This window comes from Nomascus leucogenys, chromosome 4 (assembly GCF_006542625.1).
Source record: "Nomascus leucogenys isolate Asia chromosome 4, Asia_NLE_v1, whole genome shotgun sequence".
NCBI lineage: Eukaryota > Metazoa > Chordata > Mammalia > Primates > Hylobatidae > Nomascus > Nomascus leucogenys.
In genome coordinates, this window is record NC_044384.1 from 68,525,613 (window position 1) to 68,548,513 (window position 22,901).

At 42.0% G+C, this 22,901-nt stretch overlaps 1 protein-coding gene and 1 pseudogene across 1 annotated transcript in view; one reads left to right on the forward strand and one right to left on the reverse strand.

The window, feature by feature from the left end:
- The window catches only part of RALBP1 (ralA binding protein 1), a 67,595-nt gene extending 45,495 nt beyond the window's left edge, over positions 1-22,100 (forward strand). Inside the window, exons 3-10 of the mRNA XM_003262075.3 lie at positions 930-1,388; positions 6,111-6,460; positions 8,535-8,696; positions 9,682-9,813; positions 14,837-14,944; positions 17,330-17,451; positions 17,699-17,822; positions 19,670-22,100. Of these exons, the coding sequence (XP_003262123.1) occupies positions 930-1,388; positions 6,111-6,460; positions 8,535-8,696; positions 9,682-9,813; positions 14,837-14,944; positions 17,330-17,451; positions 17,699-17,822; positions 19,670-19,936 (1,724 nt within the window). The 3' untranslated portion in view covers positions 19,937-22,100. The remainder of the gene's footprint in view (positions 1-929; positions 1,389-6,110; positions 6,461-8,534; positions 8,697-9,681; positions 9,814-14,836; positions 14,945-17,329; positions 17,452-17,698; positions 17,823-19,669) is intronic.
- Positions 2,198-2,339, reverse strand: LOC115835012 (annotated as a pseudogene).
- Positions 22,101-22,901: the final 801 nt, after the last annotated feature.

Genomic DNA, 22,901 nt, shown 5'->3' on the forward strand with positions numbered 1-22,901 from the left:
GCACATTTGTCAGTGTGTGAAAACCAGAGGTTTCTGATGCAGGGAAGTGGGTCCAGTGGATTTGGCCACCATCTAAAGAAGAGGGAATTTCCCAGTTCAATCCTCTACTTAAATGAGTCTGCAGTTCCTGCTGCAGTCTCCATAAAGAACTTAGCAGCTGGTGACAGGAGAGTGAAGTGTCATAGGAGAATAACTGAAGCACATAAACAGTAGTGCAGTTCGTCATGCTTTGAGATTGCCCAAAGTTATAGGCACCACTTAGTTGAAAAAGCTAGGGTAGGTAAAGTGAACACAGGTTGAGTATCCCTATTCCGAAAATCCAAAATGCTACAAAGTCTGAATTTTTTTGAGCACTGGTGTGACACTCAGAGGAAATGCTCATTGGAGGATTTTGGATTTCAGACTTTTTGGGTTAGAGATGTTGAACTGGTATAATGCAAATATCCAGAAAAATCTGAAATTTGAAACACTTCGGGTCTCAAGTATTTCAGATAAGGGATACTCAACCCATAGTATGTTAGAGGACATGACTCACATGATGAAAGGATGCTCACTCTACTTTAGAAAAGGATTCATTCCAATAGCTCTCTATGTAGAGCCTTTCAGGTGTATCTCTAATGTTTGGTTTGCCTGAATTCCACTTACACATGTATATAATATAAAACCTGTTTCCCCTCCTAATACTGTAAGGATGATAACTGCTATCTATTTGTCCCCCTCTTGTGGTCAAGAGATGTCACTGCAACATCTCTTTTTGAGAAGAAACCCATTTCTTTGCTGGGAGTGCCCAGGAGGAATTGGCCAAGAAGTGAAAAGTTAGATTAGCTGGTGCCAGGTGGCACCGTTTTTTGGTTCTGTTTTTAGAAAGCATATGGACAGTTTGACATTAAACAAACATATAACTTATACTGTCTCTGTTTCTTTGGCAGCTGAAGGCTATGCAGCCTTTCAGGAAGATAGCTCTGGAGATGAGGCAGAAAGTCCTTCTAAAATGAAGAGGTCCAAGGGAATCCATGTTTTCAAGAAGCCCAGCTTTTCTAAAAAGAAGGAAAAGGATTTTAAAATAAAAGAGAAACCCAAAGAAGAAAAGCATAAAGAAGAAAAGCACAAAGAAGAAAAACATAAAGAGAAGAAGTCGAAAGACTTGACAGCAGCTGATGTTGTTAAACAGTGGAAGGAAAAGAAGAAAAAGAAAAAGCCAATTCAGGAGCCAGAGGTGCCTCAGATTGATGTTCCAAATCTCAAACCCATTTTTGGAATTCCTTTGGCTGATGCAGTAGAGAGGACCATGATGTATGATGGCATTCGGCTGCCAGCCGTTTTCCGTGAATGTATAGATTACGTAGAGAAGTATGGTATGAAGTGTGAAGGCATCTACAGAGTATCAGGTACTGGGAATGTGCACTTCACTTGATGGTTTTTAATAATAACTTCACTTTCATTTTTCAAAGGAAGAAAAAATATTGTGAGGAAAATTTGGCCTGGATCCTAAGCCTTATTCATTTCCTTGATCCTCCCAGTTGCACAAAAATCCACCCCTCTCCCCAGCCTTTCTTTGGTGTTCTGATGTTTGTTATTTTTATATTTCCTTCCATTAGGAGGATTTCACGTTAGTTGTTCATAGCTTGCAGCAGCCAGTACTAAAACAAAGTGAAGTATACTGGCAGCGTTGCTTAACAGGGCTGCATTCAGACCCTGCTTTTTTTTCTTTTGTTTGTTTGTTTTTTTGAGACAGAGTCTCGCTCTGTTGCCCAGGCTGGAGTGCAGTGGTGTGATCTCGGCTTACTGCAACCTCTGCCTCCTGGGTTCAAGCGATTCTCCTGCCTCAGCCTCCCGAGTAGCTGGGATTACAGGCGCCTGCCGCCATACCCAGCTTATTTTTGTATTTTTAGTAGAGGCAGGGTTTCACCATGTTGGCCAGGCTGGTCTCGAACCCCTGACCTCAGATGATCTGCCCTCCTCGGCCTCCCAAAGTGCTGGGATTACAGGTGTGAGCCATCACTCCCAGGTGCCTGCCTTTTTTTTTTTTTCTTTCCTCTCTAAGCAGAGGCTCAGTGGTATGAGGGCCATCAGCAAGAAAAGAAAGGTTAACTGTGTGAAGGAAGCTTCTTGGCCAAGAGACATGTTTATGGACACAGTCATATTATGCATTTCCTTAGCTTAGCTAAGAGGCATAACATGGTTTTGGTTTTGGTTTTCTTGGTGCACAGTTCTTAGAGTTAGTGCAATACCCAGTCAATACATGGAGTGGTCCAAGCAAGCTTCTGTTCCATCTCCCTGCTCCAGAAATCCTAGAACAGATACTACACCCGACTTTAGCCAAAAGACCAAGAAGCAGTAAATGTTTAGGCCCCATATGTGAATGCTTTGGTCAGCTACATGCAACTATTACATATATTAGCAAAATGGATTTTCTATTTATCTTTATTCCATATATATACAAATTAAATTTCATACTTGGCAAGAATGGTTTTTGATTGGGTATCTAAATCAAGCAATATGTTTATTATTTAAAAGTAAAAAAGATTTCTTAGAAAGCGGTATGACTTTTATACCAGGATAGGATGAAAGCCCTGACCTGTAGCAGCATCTGTGTTCCAAATTATTACATTCCCATTATTCAGTGTCTTGGTACCTCATCAGTTTCTGTTTAGAGATTTATTTTACAAAATTAATTGTTGGCTGAGGCAGGAGGATCACTTGAACCCAGGAGTTTGAGGCTGCAGTGAGCCATGATCGTACCAGTGCACTCCATCCAGGGCAAGAGTAAGACCTTGTCTCAAAACTAATAATAATAATACTTGTTGGTCACAAGTATTTTCATGATGAGTTGTTAAGTCATACACATGTAGAATATATAGAGAGATTAGACTTAGTTTTTTCATTTAATTGGTTCATATGCAATTCTAGAAGTTAGATTTGATACTTAAGTTTTGCTGAGAAAGGGCAGATATTTTTGATAATTGGGAAAACTGTTACATAATCCACTAGATTACATGCCATTATTTAAGAGTATTTTGGCTAAAATGTTACTTTTTTATAGAAAATGAAATAAATTAGGCATTGAATTTGAGTTTATAACTCCTTAGTATTACATAAATATATTTAAACAAATATTTGATTTTTATGAATAATTGGCTAGGCATGGTAGCTCATGCCTGTAATCCCGGCACTTTGGGAAGCCGAGGTGGGCGGATCACGAGGTCAGGAGCTTGAGACCATCCTGGCCAATATGGCGAAACCCTGTCTGTACTAAAATACAAAAAATTAGCCAGGCATGGTGGCGCACGCCTGTAGTCCCAGCTGCTTGGGAGGCTGAGGCAGGGGAATAACTTGAACCCAGGAGGCAGAGGTTGTAGTGAGCAAAGATCGCGCCACTGCACTCCAGCCTGGCAACAGAGCAAGACTCTGTCTCAAAAAATAAATAAATAAATAAAAAATAATAATATACTGAATTGATTTTTAAACATTTAAACATTAATAACATAAGTTGCTTCTCTCACATGGTCTTAGTAGCCATGAATTACTTTTGTTTTGGGTAAAAGTTTTTCTGAAAATTTTCTACAGCTTTGTTCAAAGGATTCTTTTTCTCTCTGACCTACTTTTAAAGTCTGCATTTTTTTTGGAAATTCAGAGTCATAGAACTCCTCTTCTCTGTGTGTAAAAGCATTCAGACAGAGCTGCTGCCCATCGTTGCAACAGCTAGGGGCTGAGCTCCTGCTCTGCTGAGTTTTGGGTTTATTCTCTAACCTGTGGCAGTGTGCTGTAGTCAGCCCGACTTATACTACTGTCATGGACAGTGCTAATAATAATACTGCCTTTTGCTGGAGATGTTAGTTCTCACTTATTCATTTTAAGACCTTTTGCTGGTAGTTTTAGTTCTTGCTTATCTAATTTTAAACGAATATGAAAGACAATTTAAGTGATTTTATACATTTTAATTTACTCATCTACATTTTCTGGTATTTTTTGAATTAAAGTGTACCCGTATGCTCTTTCTCTCTTTCTGTGGAACACTTCATTTGTAGTGTCCAATTTTTAAAAGGAAAACATTTTGATAACAGTTTCAGAGTAATGGCAAACCAAACACACATTCTAATTGTCTACTTGTACAATGTGTTGGGTAGGTACTGTAGGGGGAAGAATTAAATATACATGAGGAAGAGAAAAAATCTTTGCCAAGAATTTCAGTTATTATCACTTATGGTTTGCCCATATTGTCATAAAAGTAAGAAAATGGGAATTATTTTCTGTCACAAAATACAAATTATATAAAAATAATAGTGTTATTTTTGTATTTTGTTATTGATTTTATTTTGTCAATACTGGATAAGTTACAGATTTATCATAATGCCATTAAAAGATTTTCACAAAGGATAAGGAATGCCAAAGTCCAGATGTAAGGAACCACTGTCAAGTGCTGTTCAGCTTAGAGGGCATTTACCCGTAGAAACTATCAGCGTTAATTTGTAGCTTGTTTCACATAATTGGCTGAAAGTGTTAAGTATTAAAAACAGCAAAAAACTACTTTGTGTTCTTCTGAGCAATCGTTGTCACTAAATTACGTCACTTAATGCAGATTGTGCTAAAGACTTAAAATCTTATGTAATGTTTGAAAATCATTTGCTTTAGTTTCCTTTTGTTCAATAAGCAAAACAATTTGATTTTAGAAACCCAGACTTTATTTTTTTTTGTTCCAGCTCTGTTCAGATTAAGGTTATACTTAAAGAATCCAAACTTTAAAATAGAAATTAGATGGGGATGATTTAATGGAGAATAATTTTCAAAGTGTTTGTTTGGGTAGCTAATTCACCCTTTGCAATTACAGTACAATATTTACACATAAAAAAGTAATTTACCCACAACTTTTTGGAACATACTTAGGTACACCAAGCCGCATTTTTTTGTGGTCAGTCTTGTGACTTGTTAGAAAAAGCATCTGGCTGCCTGTGTAGAGCCAGACTTACACTTGGATTGTAGTTTAATTTTTGTCTTTTTACCTTTTTTTTTTTTTTTCTGAGACAGAGTCTCACTTTTCACCTAGGCTGGAATACAGTGTGACCTCAGCTCACTGCAACCTCCACCTCCTGGGTTCAAGCGATTCTCCTGCCTCAGCCTCCTGAGTAGCTGGGAGTATAGGCACCCACCACCATGCCCAGCTAATTTTTGTATTTTTAGTAGAGACAGGGTTTCACCATGTTGGCCAGGCTGGTCTTGAACTCCCTACCTCGGGTGATCCACCCACCTCAGCCTCCCAAAGTACTGGGATTACAGGTGTGAGCCACCGTGTAATGTTTTTACATTAAAAACAAATTCCTGAATTAATGGGCATATTTGCTTAATATATCCATGGTTGCTTTGACTTTTGTTCTGACTGTTGAGCTTTTCAATTATCATTTAACTTTTGGTTAAATTCACTTTTAAAGTTAGTTTTTTGGGCTTTTTTTGTTTTTTGTTTTTAGATGAAGTCTTGCTCTGTCACCCAAGCTGTAGTGCAGTGGTGTGATCTCAGCTCACTGCAACCTGTGCCTCCCAGGTTCAAGTGATTCTCCTGCCTTGGCCTCCCAAAGTGCTGGGATTACAGGTGTGATCCATGGTGCCTGGCCTATTTTTAATTTTTAATTTTTTGAGACAGTGTCTTACTCTGTTGTCCAGGCTGGAGTACTGTGGTGCAATTATGGCTCACTGCAGCCTCAACCTCCCAGGCTCAAGTGATCCTCCCAACTCAGCCTCCCAAAGAACTTGGACCACAGGTGCATGCCACCATGCCCAGCTAATTTTTGTATTTTTTGTAGAGACAGGTTTTGACCATGTTGTCCAGCTAGTCTTGAATTCCTGGGCTCAAGCTATCTGCTTGCCTCAGCCTTCCAAAGTGCTAGGATTATGGGTGTGAGCCACTGCGCCCAGCCAAGTGTAGTCTTACCTGTTAGTGTTTACAGAGGAATTGTACGACCTTTGTGCAGATAAATATTTCATAACAAGAGGTTTGTTAATTGGTCAGGTTGCTGTTCTCATCTCCCTAGCAAGGGTGGGTATAATGGTAAAGAAAGCCTGTGTGTTTGATTTTCTTTTCTCAGTATCTTCTCTCTTCTGAATTTGAATATTTTAAGGAATTAAATCAAAGGTGGATGAGCTAAAAGCAGCCTATGACCGGGAGGAGTCTACAAACTTGGAAGACTATGAGCCTAACACTGTAGCCAGTTTGCTGAAGCAGTATTTGCGAGACCTTCCAGAGAATTTGCTTACCAAAGAGCTTATGCCCAGATTTGAAGAGGCTTGTGGGAGGACCACGGAGACTGAGAAAGTGCAGGAATTCCAGCGTTTACTCAAAGAACTGCCAGAATGTAACTATCTTCTGATTTCTTGGCTCATTGTGCACATGGACCATGTCATCGCAAAGGAACTGGAAACAAAAATGAATATACAGAACATTTCTATAGTGCTCAGCCCAACTGTGCAGGTACATGGTCTTCTCTACACATATACCCTCTGGTACTGACGTTGGGGAATTGGGGTAATTTTCTATTGCTGAGTCACATGTAAAGCAGTGAACTTGAGAAGATAGGTAATGGATTAGCTTGAATACAGGTCTTTTCCTTTCATAATTTGGACAGTGTCGACGTATAAGATAATGAACATCCTTGCCCTTTAGCTTGTAGTGATGTAATTTGAATGTGGTACAGTCTTTGATGTGAGTTTATAAACGACCTGATGACAAGGATCCTTCATTAGGGGAGGAGGAGCCCGTGGCATCTACAGTTACAGAGTTCATGTGTAGAATTTTAGAGATGCCAGTTATTTCATCAATAGCATTATTGCTTCATTAGATCACAGACACACATCAAACTCAGGCACAAAGGGACCTGTCATTAATTGTTTGGTCAAAGATTTAGCCTGAGGATTTCATTCATAAGGATGGATCCTAGAGAGACATGTTACAGGCTCTGAGTCTGAGAAGGTACTTCAGGGAATTGGGTTGTGTGTTCATTGGTATCTTTTTACGACATACATACTTGGCTTTCCTTTATTGCTGCTCAGTTGGTGCTGTCATAGAGTATATGTTTTCTTTTAATTACAGTTATGATATTTTACTCAGGCCACTAAAAAGGGAGATGATAGGTTATATTTATTATCTTAAGCCCTCTTTTTGGCCAGTATTCTGAGTCACCATAAATCACTGTCACTGTTATTAGAGTGTGTTTTCATTTACTAAAGAGTCTTTCAGTCAGGCGCAGTGGCTCACACCTTTAATGTGAGCACTTTAGGAGGCTGTGGCAGGAGGATAACTAGAGGCCAGGAGTTCAGCCTAGGCAACATAGCAAGACCCTGTCTCTACAAAAAAAATTAAAAATTAGCTGGGTGTGGTAGCATGTATGTGTAGTGCCAGTTACTTGGGAGGCTGAGGTAGGAGGATTGCTTGAGCCCAGCAGTGAGCTATGATCATGCCACTGTACTCCTCTCTGGGTGACAGAGCAAGATTTTATCTCTAAAAAATAAAGATTCTTCTGTTACTCATTGATTACACTTTGAAAGCAAAATGTTTCTCAGATTTTAGTTTGATCATTAGGATTTCAGGATCTGGTAAATATTACATTGATACTTAATATTACTATAATATAATAGAGATGGTTGTATCATAGAAGAGTCAAGTGTGTTGTAAGAGTAAGTTTTAGGTAGGAAATAATTTCTTGTAGTAGCTTTTCAGCCAACCTAATGCCCTGGCCTCCTAGCATGTGAACATCCATACTTAAATGCTGGCTGTGTCCGGGTATTTGTTTCTGGAGTGAGGGCTTTCAACCTCAAGCCAGCTTTACTACTGTGGTGTTCCCACTTCCCTCACGGTCTTCATTCAGCCCATTGTATCTGTTAAAATATCTCAAAGTAAGTTGAAAATAAAGAACATAAGATGTTTTAGCTGGGCATGGTGGCTCACGCCTGTAGTCGCAGCACTTTGGGAGGCTGAGGTGGGTAGATCATTTGAGGTCAGCAGTTCGAGACCAGCCTGGCCAACATGGTGAAACTCTGTCTCTACTGAAAATACAAAAAAATCAGCCAGGTGTGGTGGCACACGCCTGTAATCCCAGCTTACCAGGGAGGCTGAGGCAGGAAAATCGCTTGAACCCGTGAGGTGGAGGTTGCAGTGAGCTGAGATTGTGCCACTGCACTCTAGCCTGGGCTACAGAGCGAGGCTCCATCTCAAAAAACAAACAAACAACAACAACAACAAAATAAGATGTTTTAATCAGTTAATATTGTAGTGATAGAAAAAATAAACAAATGGATGGCATCAACTTCTCTATCCTTTTCTTGGCTTTTTTTGCCTTCAGTTCTTTCTGGTGCTTGAATACATGATTTAACTCATATTTTACCATTTTCTTCTTAAATTGGCCATTAACTAGCAAAGACTGTGTTGTCATTACTGGGTAGAATTTTCTTTATATGTCCAGGATTAAAGGATATATTATGTCATAGACACAAATAAGTGAAATAGAATGATAGTTTTAATGGTTTTCTTGTAAATCTTTTTTTCTTAGATCAGCAATCGAGTCCTGTATGTGTTCTTCACGCATGTGCAAGAACTCTTTGGAAATGTGGTACTAAAGCAAGTGACAAAACCTCTGCGATGGTCTAACATGGCCACAATGCCCACGCTGCCAGAGACCCAGGCAGGCATCAAGGAGGAGATCAGGAGACAGGTGTGTGCACCCTGCCTGCCACAGCCTGCCTCTGCATTGGCCGTCGTGGAGTCCAGTGGTGATGGGCTCTTGTTTCCTGAACACTTTCTGTGTGTCTGGAGCTATGTTAGGCACACTGGAGTCAGAAATTCCCATCCGGTACTGTCTCATGCCAAATAAATGGGAATACCATGGTGGAAAGAGCATAGTTTTTGGAATCAAAAGACCTGGCTTTAAATTCTTGCTCTGATCTTAGTTAACTGATTTTAGGCGAATTCTTAACCACCTTAAGCACTGGTGTTGTTGCTTTAAAATGGACCCTCTTGTAGGATTGATGTGAAGATTACCACAAATGAGATAATACATGAAACATGCCAGGCACGTTGTAAATAGTCTAAAAATGTTTGCTTTTTCTGGTCAAGGCTGGTGTCATCAGCCATATTTTATAGATAAGAATATTAAAATTCAGGGAAGTTAAGTAACTTACCCTGTGTGACATGATTACTAATTACAGACCCAAGATTTGAGCCCAAATCCTGGGATTTTTTACTATGCTATTTTGATGGAAGTAACAGTGCTGTGTGTGTGTGTGTGTGTGTGTGTGTGTGTGTGTGTGTGTATGTAATAAATTCAAGACTAAATAAGAAAGTTAATTACATTTAATTATTTATTTGCATGCAATTTATCAAACCCCTGCTTGCTTTTCTTCCCTTGTATCTGCCCTGAGCTCCCAATTCTTACTAGTTAATGATGATAACATTGGAGATGGGGATGTGGATTAAGTATTATTGAACCAATACAAATTAGTGAATAATTCATAGGCAAAACAATAAGAATGATTTTTCAATCATATCTTCAAAAAAATAATTAGTACCATTATTTTACTCTAATGAAATAAAGGATAATTGAAAAATAGTTGATTCTTCATCTTTAGAAATTGCACATGTCGTTAGTTTAAGATAAGAGGATATGAAATGCAACTTGGTGTGTGGCATTTGCTTTCTAGGAGTTTCTTTTGAATTGTTTACATCGAGATCTGCAGGGTGGGATAAAGGATTTGTCTAAAGAAGAAAGATTATGGGAAGTACAAAGAATTTTGACAGCCCTCAAAAGAAAACTGAGAGAAGCTAAAAGACAGGTGAGTTATTATTTTGATACCTCATGTTTATAATAGAATGTGTTTGAGTCTTTTATGTACTTTATGTACTCTTTTTTTTTTCTTCTTTCTTTTTTCTTTTGATGTTGACCAGGCTGGTCTCAAACTCTTGGCCTCAAGTAATCTTCCCACCTCGGCCTCCCCCAGAGTGCTGGGATTACAGACATGAGCCACCACGCCCAGCCCAAGTTCTTTCTGTTAAGAATATTGTATCTATAGTATAGATAATGTCACTTGAAGTGAACTTCTCTGGTGGGACATTTATTCACTAAAATGTTTCTAGTCCTATATTATTGATATTGCAGCCTAGTGTCAGTCACATGTTTCAGTGCAATCTAGAAAGTTTTTTTTTTTTTTTTTTTTTTTTTTTTTTTTTTTTTTTTTTTGAGACAGGTCTTGCTCTATCACCCAGGCTGGAGTGCAGTGGCACGATAATGGCTCACTGTAGCCTTGACCTCCTGGGCTCAAGGGATCCTCCCACCTCAGCCTCCTGAGTAGCTGGGACTACAGGTGTGTGCCACCATGCTCGGCTCATTTTTTATTGTTTGTAGAAATGGGTTCTTGTTATGTTGCCCAGACTGGTCTCAAACTTCTGGGCTCAAGCAGTCCTCCCACCTCCCAAAGTGCTAGGATTATAGGCATAAGCCACCATGCCTGGCCTAGAAAGTTTTGTTTTAATTAAAAATGATTTTACTAAAAAATTTGTCATTTCCTGCTTGGTTATACCTGTAAACAGGGCTTTCTACGGATGAAAAGCAGGCTGGATGGTGACACACCTTTGGGGACTGCTGGGGAATTTAAGGCATTTAGAATTTGTCAGCTCTTTGGAAATGTAGTAAGGAGGGTCACCTGGAAGGCCCTGAAGTTCAGGAGAGATTCTATTTATGTAATAATAAGAAGAGTGGCATGCAATACCTGATGAGTTTAGGGTATGCCAGTCAGACTTTTGAGTTCCCTCTTGTTTAGTGTGTGTTGCTTGGTTCTGGGACTTTGAGTGTACCAGCCACAGCAACAGTAAAATCCCAGATCTCTGGATCACCTTAAAATCCACATTGCAGATCAACCGCAGCATCTAAACAGCACATCCAAGGAACATTAGTTAGCCCTTGCCTGAATTGGGGAACATGATAGTAGGTCTCTGTTGTGGTTGTGTTAAAGAGACAAAGGCAACCCGAATACTTCTGTTTCTTTGAGGTTAGAGATTTGTATTCATGTGGAGGATAGCTTTGTCAGATGGGGCGCATTCATGGGACTTTTACATGTGCACTCCAGGATACGTAATCTAGCAGAAGCCCTCTGCGTATTTTTCTTCCTTCTTTTTCCCAGCTCACTAGGTTATCTATCTCTGTTTCCTTTACATGTTTTTTTTGTTGTTGGTGTTGCTGTTAAAATTTTCCCTTCATGTCTCAGCCTAGAATCAGGTATTAGAGATGGACCTCTCAGGCTTCAGGGGCAAATTGTAATTGTTAATCATATGGCATTGCCAGTCAGCCTTTAAATGAAGAGTCCCCTGACTGACCTAGGACAGGGTGATGGAGGTTTGGCTTTTGTTTCTCTTGCTTCTACATCTTGCCTAAATAAAGGAATCATGGTATAGCAGCCAGAACCAATATAAAAAGGGATGGATTAACTTTGCTTTACTGATTTTCCCAATGCTATGTTTTCACGCCAGCTCATTAATTCACAAAATGCACAAAAGATTCTACAAAAGTCTAATGTATTTTTATGTATTAGCAATGCACAATTGGATATTGAACCTAAAAAAAAAGAGACCTAAGTAAATGGAGAGATAAATCATGCATGTGGTACAGAAGATTCAATATTGTTAAGATGTTAGATTTTCACAAATTTCAACTTTGAGGAATAAATGACTTTTAAAGACAGAAGTAATATAACATCATATTAACAGACTAAAAATAAGAAAAGCCCACAACATCATATCAGTAGATGCAGAAAAAGATTTAGTAGAATTCAATACTTATTCATGATAAAACTCCCAGCAGATAACTTTCTCAGCCTGATAAAGGACATCTACAAAGAATCTACAATTATCATACTTAATAGTGAAAGATGGCCGGGCGTGGTGGCTTACGCCTGTAATCCCAGCACTTTGGGAGGCCGAGGCGGGCGGGTCATGAGGTCAGGAGATCGAGACCATCCTGGCTAACACGGTGAAACCCCGTCTCTACTAAAAATACAAAAAATTAGCTGGGCGAGGTGGCGGGTGCCTGTAGTCCCAGCTACTCAGGAGGCTGAGGCAGAAGAATGGCGTGAACCCCACAGGGCGGAGCCTGCAGTGAGCCGAAATTGTGCCACTGCACTCTAGCCTGGGCGACAGTGAGACTCCGTCTCAAAAAAAAAAAAAGAAAAAGATTGGTGTACACTGCAGGGATTTCTGCTGTTACCACCTCTATTCAGCATTGTACTGGATGTTCTAGCCAGTGGCAATAAAGCAAGAAAAAAGACGTGCATATTGGAGAGAAATAAGTTTTTATTCTTGGATAACATGATTATTTGCTGAGACCAGCTTGGTCGGGGAGACCCTAACCCAGTGGTGCTACAGGAATTAAAAGACACACACACAGAAATATAGAGGTGTGGAGTGGGAAATCAGGGGTCTCACGGCCTTCAGAGCTGACAGCCACACACAGAAATAGGGAGGTGTGGAGTCTCAGCCTTCAGAGCTGAGAGCCTCTTATTGATAGCAAGCCAGTGATAAGCATTGTTCCCATAGATTATAGATTAACTAAAAGTATTCCTTATGGGAAATAAAGGGATGGGCCGAAGGGATGTGTTCTGGCTAGTTACCTGCAGCAGGAGCATGTCCTTAAGGCACAGATCGCTCTTGCTATTGTTTGTGGCTTAGGAATGCCTTTAAGCGGTTTTCTGCCCTGGGTGGGCCACGTGTTCCTTGCTCTCATTCCGGTAAACCCACAACCTTCCAGGGTGGGCATCATGGCCATCACGAACATGTCACAGTGCTGCAGAGATTTTGTTTATGGCCAGTTTTGGGGCCAGTTTCAGGGCCAGTTTATGGCCAGATTCTGGGGGGCCTATTCCCAACAAATATCTGCATATAAAATCCTAAGGAACGTACAAAAAAAGAACTAATCAGTGAGTTTAGCAAGGTTGTAGGATACAAGACCAGATATACAAATGTCTAGTGTATTTCTATATATTAGCAATGCACAATTGGATATTGAACCTAAAAGAAAAATAAAAAGAGAGAGACCTAAATAAATGGAGAGAGAAATCATGCATATGGAACAGAAGATTCAATATTGTTAAGATGTTAGATTTTCCCAGATTGATCTGTGGGTCCAACCCCAATCAAAATCCAGACAGATGGTATTTGTGAAAATGAATAAGCTCTTCTAAAATTTATGTGGAAACACAAATGACCTAGAATAGGTAAACAGTTTTGAAGAAGAACATAGCCGGAAGATTGGAGGACTCATACTACCCAATTTCAAGACTTACTACAAAGCTTCAGTTCATCAAGACAGTATGTATTGGATAGGGATAACATACAGAATAGAAAGTTCAGAAGTCGACCTACACATATATGGGCAATTGCTTTTTAATGAAGATACTAAAATAATTCAGTGGGGAAGGGATATTCTTTTCAACAAATAGCGCTGGAACAGATGCAAAGAAAAAAGGCTTGACTCTATCCATACAACATATGCAAAAAATAGCTTGAAATGAATCATAGACTAAGACTTAAAAAGCTTCCAGAAGAAAAAAAAAGCAGGAAAATATCTTACTGACCTTGGCTTAGGCAGTAATTTCCTAAATAGGATACAAAACCTATTATAAACTATAAAAGAAAAATTTGATAAATTGAATTTCATCAAAAATTTAAAAATATGCTCTTCAACAGATATTAAGAAAATAAACATCCAAGCCAGAAGCTGCGACAAAATATTTGCAAAAGCTTGTATCTGATAAAGGACTTGATTTTTTTAAAAAAAGTTTACAGTTTAATAAGAAAACAACCAATTTTTAAAAGGCAAAAATTTGAACAAATACTTTACCAAAGATCATACATAGATGACAAATAAGCACATGCAAAGACTCTCACCATCATTAGTCATTAAGGAAATACAAATTAAAAGTACTCTGAGATAACAGTGTACATCAACTAGAATAGGTTGCTCTTGGTAATGCAAAATGGTGTAGCCATTTTGAAAAACAGCTTGGCAGTTTCTTGTAAAGCTAAACATGTGGTTACTTACCATAGCACCCAGCCTTCCCACTCCTAGGTATTTAAGAGAAGAAAGCATTTGCCCTCACACAGCATGTGCGAAATGTTCCTAATGGCTCTAGTTATAATAGCTTACAACTAGAAGGAACCCCAATGTCCATCAGCTGGTGAATGGATAAACAAATTGGGGTACATTTATTCCATGGCATATTGCTCAGCAACTACTGATACAGACAACCAAGTAGATGAATCTTAAAAGCATTGTGCTAAGTGGAAGAAGCCAGATAATCACACTACTTACTGATTGATTCAGTTATGAAACTCAAGGAAAGGAAAATCTGCAGCGATGGAGACCAGGACAGGGGTTGCTAGATGCTGGCGGATGGTGGAGGAGCCCAAGGGCACTTTGTGTGGCGATGGCAATGTTCTAGAGCATGATGGTGGCGCTGGTTACTTGACTTTATGTTTGTGAACACTAAATTCTGTGCTCAAGATTTACACTCCTGACCACACCCTCCCTAAGTATTACAATAGGTAACTTCTGTGGAAGGGTACCAGAAATGGCAAGTACATTCACCAGAATTGAGTATTTTTTACAGTGCAGGCACAGACTCAGATCTCCATGTTATATTCCAAGCCCAGTTACCAAATGCCCATCCAGCTAGATGGTTCATCTGACTGTTATTGTTTCAATTCCAGGAAATGAGAAGGAAACGTGTAGATTGGTGGTGGTGTGATTTGTTGAATATGTGTTACATATACGCTGACTAGTTCTTTTTTATTTGTCTTGTTTGACAGGAGTGTGAAACCAAGATTGCACAAGAGATAGCCAGTCTTTCAAAAGAGGATGTTTCCAAAGAAGAGATGAATGAAAATGAAGAAGTTATAAATATTCTCCTTGCTCAGGTAACCTAAAATCTTTTTCTGTCTTTTGCAAGACTCTTTTTTGTTTTTGTTTTTGAGACAAAGTCTCGCTCTTGTCCCCCAGGCTGGAGTGCGTCGAAGCGATCTCGGCTCACTGCAACCTGCAACCTCCGCCTCCCAGGCTCAAGAGATTCTCCTGCCTCGGCCCCCCGAGTAGCTGGGATTACAGGCACCTGCCACCACGCCCAGCTAATTTTTGTGTTTTTAATAGAGACGGGGTTTCACCATGTTGGCCAGGCTGGTCTAGAACTCCTGACCTCAGGTGATCTGCCTGCCTCAGCCTCCCAAAGTGCTGGGATTAACAGGCGTGAGCCACCGCACCCGGCCTGCAAGGCTCTTAATGGTCATTTAAAAATAGTAACTTGAGAAGCTCTACTACAGATGTGAATATTTTAACCAAAATTATAAAGTGATTTTGAGGGCCTGTATCTGTTTTATTTGTCCCTTCCTTTATGTTGTGTTTGTTAAAATGTTCAGTTATGGCGAAAGAAACTACCTTATATTCAGTAATCACTCTTTACTGGGCATTGTTCTAGACGCTTAATCTCATTTAGTCTGCACACAGGTCCGAATTGTAGGTCTTTTCCCTAATTTACAGATTAGTGGTACCTGTTCCATATTAATGAGATCAGACTTTTAAAAATATTTTAAAAACCGTTGTACCTTACATTACAAAGTCTGGAATCCTTGAAATGTAAGATACAGATTTTATCTAATAGTTGTTGCTAATAACACCTTTTAGATATTTTGATTTTATTGTTTACAGGTGAAAGTCAATTGTTGGAGGCAAATTGTCTTATTAGTCCTTCACTGATTTAACAGATATCCCTTTCGTGCCTACTGTATTCCAGGCATAGAGCTGAAGATGAGCTCATTTCTTTCTGAATTTCTCAAGTCAGCCTTACTTTGTTCTGGAAATTGCCAGTTTAACCAGAAAGGAATGAAGTTCTAGGCTCTGACCACAGTGTGTCTAGGGTTCCAGAAACTCGTGTGGTTTCCCTAAAGCCCAATAGGTTTCAGTCCTTCTCTGTCACCTCTGAAACATGCGTTGTTTTACCTCTCAGGAGCACATAGTTTTCCCTGAGGAGAGGATGAAGTCCCAGATTATGTCTTTGTTTCAGGGCTTTTCAGTCTGGTGTTTGTTGGAATGTCAGCTTTAGTAGGTATGCAGAGGTACAGAAAAGACATCTGTGTTCAAAAACATTTGGGCAGTACTGTGTCCTTCATCTCCTGGAGAGAGGTTCTCAGCGCTGTTGGTGTTTGTGGGTAGTTCATTTTGGCATGTGACCATGGTAAATAATTACCTTCTCAGTACCTGCTTGTTTGGAAAGGACGTCTGCACCCAGCTCCTCATCCCCACAGCCACCTTCTGTTACTCTCTTAAGCTTTGTCTGCCTTGCTTCTTTTCTCTAGGTCAGAGGGGCTCTCTAGATCTTGGGCAGACAGGGATTTTTTCCCCATTATTTTAATAAGACTGATGATCTTATCAATCTTAGAAATGGATATTGTGGTAAAGCAGAATATTGACTATTTAAATACCTTTGGGCCGGGCATGGGGGCTCACGTCTGTAATCCCAGCACTTTGGGAGTCTGAGGCGGGCGGATCACCTGAGGTCAGGAGTTTGAGACCAGCCTGGCCAACATAGTGAAATCCTGTCTCTACTAAAAATACAAAAATTAGCCAGGCATGATGGCAGGCGCCTGTAATCCCAGCTACTCAGTGGCTGAAGCAGGAGAATCACTTGCACCCAGGAGGCAGAAGTTGGAGTGAGCGAGATTGTGCCACTACACTCTAGCCTGGGTGACAGTGAGACTCTGTCTCAAAAAAAAAAAAACAAACCCTGAGGACTTTAAAGAGGATGGTGGCTTATGGAAGGTAAAAAAATTTCTGTAATGATCTTTCCTTCACACTGATCTGCCTTAAAGGTGACGCTGATACCAGCCAGACATCTCTTGGATCCTTCTTTTCCTAGTGACCCCATTAAAGGTCACCATGGCCCTACATATGCCTACTTTCCTGAGAGATGGGGAGGCATTAAGAGTGGGAAGCCGAAGCCAGTTTCATCCCTCAAGTCCTGGCTTTTCCCTGTGGGGGCCTCACAGGGGCCTTTGCAGTAGGAGGATATGGGGTTCCTGTGTGGCATTTTGTTATTGAGAAAAATCTAGTCATTCCCCTAAAATAACTTTAACTTTTCTCAAGCCTTTTCTTGACCCTAATGAAATAGGATATTTTTGGTTGTGCAGTACGTAACTTGTGTTCAGCACTCAATGGGGCTCAAGAATTCAGGGCAACATGGGAGACCCCAAACAAGTGACATTTCCTGGACTAAAACTCTCAGAGGTATTCACCAGTGATCATTATTTCAGGAGAATGAGATCCTGACTGAACAGGAGGAGCTCCTGGCCATGGAGCAGTTTCTGCGCCGGCAGATTGCCTCAGAAAAAGAAGAGATTGAACGCCTCAGAGCTGAGATTGCTGAAATTCAGAGGTAAAGGAAAGCCAAGGGTTTTGAAGCTTCTGAGAATGTTTCTTTAAATATAACCATAATTGTTTTAGCTCTCAGACTTTCCTACAAAAGAATTAGGCATGTGAAATTTATCATCTTTAAGTTTCTTATTTATCAGGTCCTAAGAATGGTGTTATATTGAGTAGAGTCATGAAAACGTGGTAAATATAAAAGGAGGTCACAGACAAGCACATCCAGTAGCATCTTCCTTTGTCTCTCATCTTTGCAGTCGCCAGCAGCATGGCCGAAGTGAGACTGAGGAGTACTCCTCTGAGAGCGAGAGCGAGAGTGAGGATGAGGAGGAGCTGCAGATCATTCTGGAAGACTTACAGAGACAGAACGAAGAGCTGGAAGTGAGTTTTGGGGGGAAATAGCCAAAAGGCATACTAACTTTTAGAAAGTTGTAGAGACCACATATTTCCCCTCAGAATTGTCCTTCTTTTTCTTGGTCACCAGCTGGGAGGCTGAGTAGAGAGGAATTTAGGGGGACATCTCACCGAGAGTCTGTGAGACTTGAGCTAAGTGCTGGCCAAGCAGATGGCACCTGTGTGTCTTCCTCAGGCTGTGAACTGGCGTTCTGTGACTTTAGTATGACATGTAGACCTTTCTCCACCCGATGTAAAGGCAAGCCTCACCTGACTGTGCCAGCTTGAGCAGCTTTGAATGACCTAGTCTCTGTTCCCAGAGAAGGTGAACAGAAAAATCAGCGCTAGTGATGGAAGAACAGTCTCCTGAGCCTCCCTGTGGGTGAAGCAAGAGACAGAGTTTCTCTTGGCCTCAGCCCGAGAAGCAGCAGGTGAGAGGGAATCGGCGCTAAGAAACTAGGAGAGGCTGCACAGTGAAGAGAAGGCGGCAGAGATAAAGGTCTAGATCACAGTTTCCCTTCTTACCCCAAATAAAATATTGTGTCCGGATATTTTGCCTAAGGATTGAGTGAGAGATGATATCCTCTTCATAGAAAGGAATCTAAGGATAGAGGGACAGTTCTGCATCCCTCATCTGGGTTCGCTCAGTGGCTGGTGCGAACCAGAACTACACCCTGCATAGAAAAGCAGAATTCCACACACAGCCACCCTGCACAGGAGTCCTCTCTGCTGAGCCTGCGGGCAGAGCTCAGAGGCAGTCACAAAAGTTCAAGGCAGAGACCCTTGCTGCAGCAGGAATGTGCTGTGGGAGGAAGCCCTGCAGGTGCTGAGACCAGGGTTGCTGGAGCTCCTGTTCAGAAAGGCCTCACATTGGCACCTGATGTTCTTTTCTTAACATTTTAAGATCGTTTTAAAACTCTGAGTAGGAAAACAGAATCCAGAAGTATTGTACTTGGGGTGTAGGCTGAGTTGCTGTACTAAAAAGAATAACATAGTGGTTTAAACAAGATGGTGTCTCTTGTGTGGCAGGCGGTCCAGCCCATCATCCTCCACACAACTTTTTTCCACGTGGGGTCCAACGTGGCTGCTCTGTCTTGCCACTCTTAGCAGGACTAAGTTAGCAGGGAAGGGATCAAGGCATGCCCAGTCACCAAGGGCAGGGTGCACGCGTGGCACTTGGCGCTTGCGCTTACACCTATGCCCCCTTCACAGAGCCTAGTCCATGCCACACCCACGCAAGGGAGGCTGGCACCTGCCACAGAGTGGAGGCCACGGCGGGCAGGGCTGCTGCTATTCCTCAGTACCTAAACTTTGCCGAGTACGTCCAGATGATTTAGAATTGATAGTAATTTTCCGTAGTTTGATTGAGTAGGACATTTCAGAATTACCGTAATGCCGTTCACAAAAGACAAAGGATATTCACCTTTGAAACAAATCTAGTTTTTTATCTGATCTCTAACTCCCCTTTCTAATTGCTGTTAAAATTACTTTTATTTTCTCCTTGTTTAAGGGCTGTTGAGAAGCCAGTTCAAAGTTATAAGTTGTCTATTTTAAACACTAGGATACTGAATTATTAAAATAACGGTTTTCTGTTGGCACATGGATGTGTTTCTCTCTAGTAACCAGGAGCAGGGTTTCCAGCCTCACATTCTCAAGAGTCACGTGGCCCACTGTGCACTGTGCATTCCCGCTGTGTTTGTCTTCTGTTTCACAGCCCATTGACTTAAACAAAACCAGATTCCTCTGTAGGATGCCCTTGCTAACCGTGCTCTGCTCCTGAGAAATCGTCCTCTGACTTCCTTAAGTGATAACTGCCCTTTCTGTCATTCCCCAAGATAAAGAACAATCATTTGAATCAAGCAATTCATGAGGAGCGCGAGGCCATCATCGAGCTGCGCGTGCAGCTGCGGCTGCTCCAGATGCAGCGAGCCAAGGCCGAGCAGCAGGCGCAGGAGGACGAGGAGCCTGAGTGGCGCGGGGGTGCCGTCCAGCCACCCAGAGACGGCGTCCTCGAGCCAAAAGCAGCTAAAGAGCAGCCAAAGGCAGGCAAGGAGCCGGCAAAGCCATCGCCCAGCAGGGATAGGAAGGAGACGTCCATCTGAGCAGCCTGCGCGGCCGTCTGGAGTCCGCAAGACTGAAAGGACCCGTGCATCTTACTGTAACCTGGGGGCCAGGCCGGCTCTCTCACTGTACATTCTGTAAAGGTGTCTTCTCTTCTCAGACTCTTCCTCTGTCACACGTCTGACTCCTTCGCGTCAGGCTCAGGTTCCACGGGAGGACGAAGCAGTGGACGTATTGTTGGCTTTAGGGACAGATGAGTTTTCCAGATAGTGTCAGCTTATTTGAAGATTAATTTTCTTTGTTAACTTAAAATAACTATTTTAACCCTTGAGTGGCTTCTTTTTAAACCAAAAATCGTCTTTCTTTGCTTTTTTATCACAGCAGAATCAGGATCTCTTTCTCATTCAAGGGGGGAACCACACCAGGTCAGTGCTGCACCTGCTGTGGCCGCCGTGAGCCACGCCCTCCGGGATCTCTGGTACCGTCACTCTTGCTTGTGCCTTCCACACCTTCTCGGTGCAGATCCCTATGGGGGAGCTGCCTCACGTTCTCTGACTGGTCAGAGCAGCGCCTGGTGGGTGTTCCCTGGCCCACTCTCCTCTCTCCTTCTGCAGTTCTAAACCACAGTCCATAAGCCCGAGTCACCAGGACGGCCTATCTGGCCACAGACAAGGGGCTGCCTGTGGAGCCTGCCCACCGGCCCCCAGCAGCGCAGGCCAGCGGGCAGGAGGCCGCCTGTTCCTGCCAGTTCCTCACTGCGGGGACCAGCAAAGGCCTTCTCACTGGGTTGGTCAAAGGTAGTCACCTTGGCCTGGTGCATCCACAGAGGATGTTGTTCAAACCAGAAATCTTTTAAACGACTGACCTTCCTTAAAAACAGAATGACTCCAATTGCTTGCTTGGGCTAGAATGTACACGTCTCCTTGCCTGAATAAGCCATATATATGCTCTTAAACAAAAGTTTGAAATTATCCATATTGTCTCAGTGAACCTACTGGTGGACTCCCAATTGACAAGATTGAGCAATAGAAAAAAATTCCTTTCCTTTGAATGATAGCTGTGATTCACCCCACCCCATTTTCTTGTTTCTGGTCCATCCGATGAGACGGATGCATTGATGCTCTGAGGCTTCTGGGAGGCTGGGCCCTGGAGGCAACGTGCTGCAGGCGCACTCTGTTAGAGTGAATAGCACCGTGAGACAGGCCAGGCTTGTGGCTCAGAAGACAAACCCCACACACACTCAAGGGGTTGAAAACAAACCCCACACGAGGGCTCTCTCCTCCTAGGTAGTATTTATTTTCAGCACCTGTTTGATGCAGTTTTTAATCCTCTACCTATTGCACTGTTGTGACTCGTTGGCCATTATTTGATTTTTGTACGAAAAAAAGCTTTGTTATAGAAATCAGCATACTATTTTTTTAAATCTGGAGAGAAGATATTCTGGTGACTGAAAGTATGGTCGGGTGTCAGATATAAATGTGCAAATGCCTTCTTGCTGTCCTGTCGGTCTCAGTACATTCACTTTATAGCTGCTGGCAATATCGAAGGTTCCTTTTTTGTTTGTGTAAACTCTAATTTCTATCAAGGTGTCATGGATTTTTAAAATTAGTATTTCATTACAGATGTCTCAGCATTGGTTAACTAATTTTTGCCAGGACCATTATTGATCAAGCAAATAAATTCAACAGCCATTTGGGAAAAAGAAAAGCTTCAGTTTTTTGTACACATTGTTTCTGTGAGGTGATTGAGTACTCTGCAGCTGGCGAGGAGTTGGTTGAGGCACTTCTTCAAGGCCAAGGGGGAACACAGTGTTTTGTTTTCAGCTCACTTTGTACCCCTCACCTCTGCAGACACAGGGAGAACCCCGGACCCCTGGCATGCATGCTGGCAGCGGCATGCCTCCCTTCCACAAGCCCACACTGCTGCAGAGGGAGCCTGTGTTTGCAAAACCCAGTGGACTGGGTTGGGTCTGCGGTCTGAGCAGCTTCTGGCTCCGGTGGGAACTGCACACAAATCCACTGACCTGGCTTGGCCCCAGGCATTGCAATTTACAGACATTTGCATTTCACACGGTAAATGAGGACTCAGCACAGCCAACCATAATTAGCATGTCTGGGATAGACTGGTCTAGAATAAAAATGAAGTTTCCATTGCTTTTTTTGCTTTAAAAATTCCACAATTAAAATATCTGTCATTGAAAGCTTAGACAAACAGCTGACTTCTCTGTTTTGTGTAGTTAAATCTATAATGTTAAATTTATATAGCTAAATTCTCCTTGATGGAAAGTCTCAAACGCCCTGATGGGGTACATTTAGCATTGGGGATCTGGAGATACTGAGGTGTGAGACCTGAGGTCACCTCCCGAGATGGGCTCTAGTGCCGCGTGATCTTTTTTTTTTCACTGCAGCTGTTTCTGTGAAGAGCACATTGCATGTTATGTATTAGGATATCTTAAGAACAAACACACCTTCTGTGTCCAGCCAGGCTGAGCAAGATCAGCCTGGGTTTTCTGGAGCTCTCCACGGGGACGCGTGCCCAATTCCATGTTTTCAGCCTCAGCCCTGGCCCATGGTTCTCACGAGGGATAGAAGGAAAAGCCTGAGTCAATTAGCAGGCAGAGCCTTCAGCGTAAGATCCTACAGCTTTTAGGCAAGGTGGGTAGTGCCCCTGGAATGTTCTAGGAGACCCAGGAGACGTGATAGCAAGCCTGGGCAGAGGAGGGGGCAGAAAGCCCTTAAATGCCACAGGTAGGGGCTCTTGCGGAGCAGGGAGAGTGCTGCTGCCCCTCACATGCCGGGTCCTCCGAACCTGCAAAGTGATGGATGCTCATTCTCTGCATTCTGGTGACTTTGCTGTTACTAGACAAACATGATTCAACAGGTGTTCAGTTCAGCCCCAGCAGATCTCGGGCATCCGACCTCTGCACCCACCGCCTAGCTCAGGTGTCTGGAGTGCTGTGACCGGACATCGTGCTGAGCTGTTCCCGGGTCTCGTGCTAGAAACTGG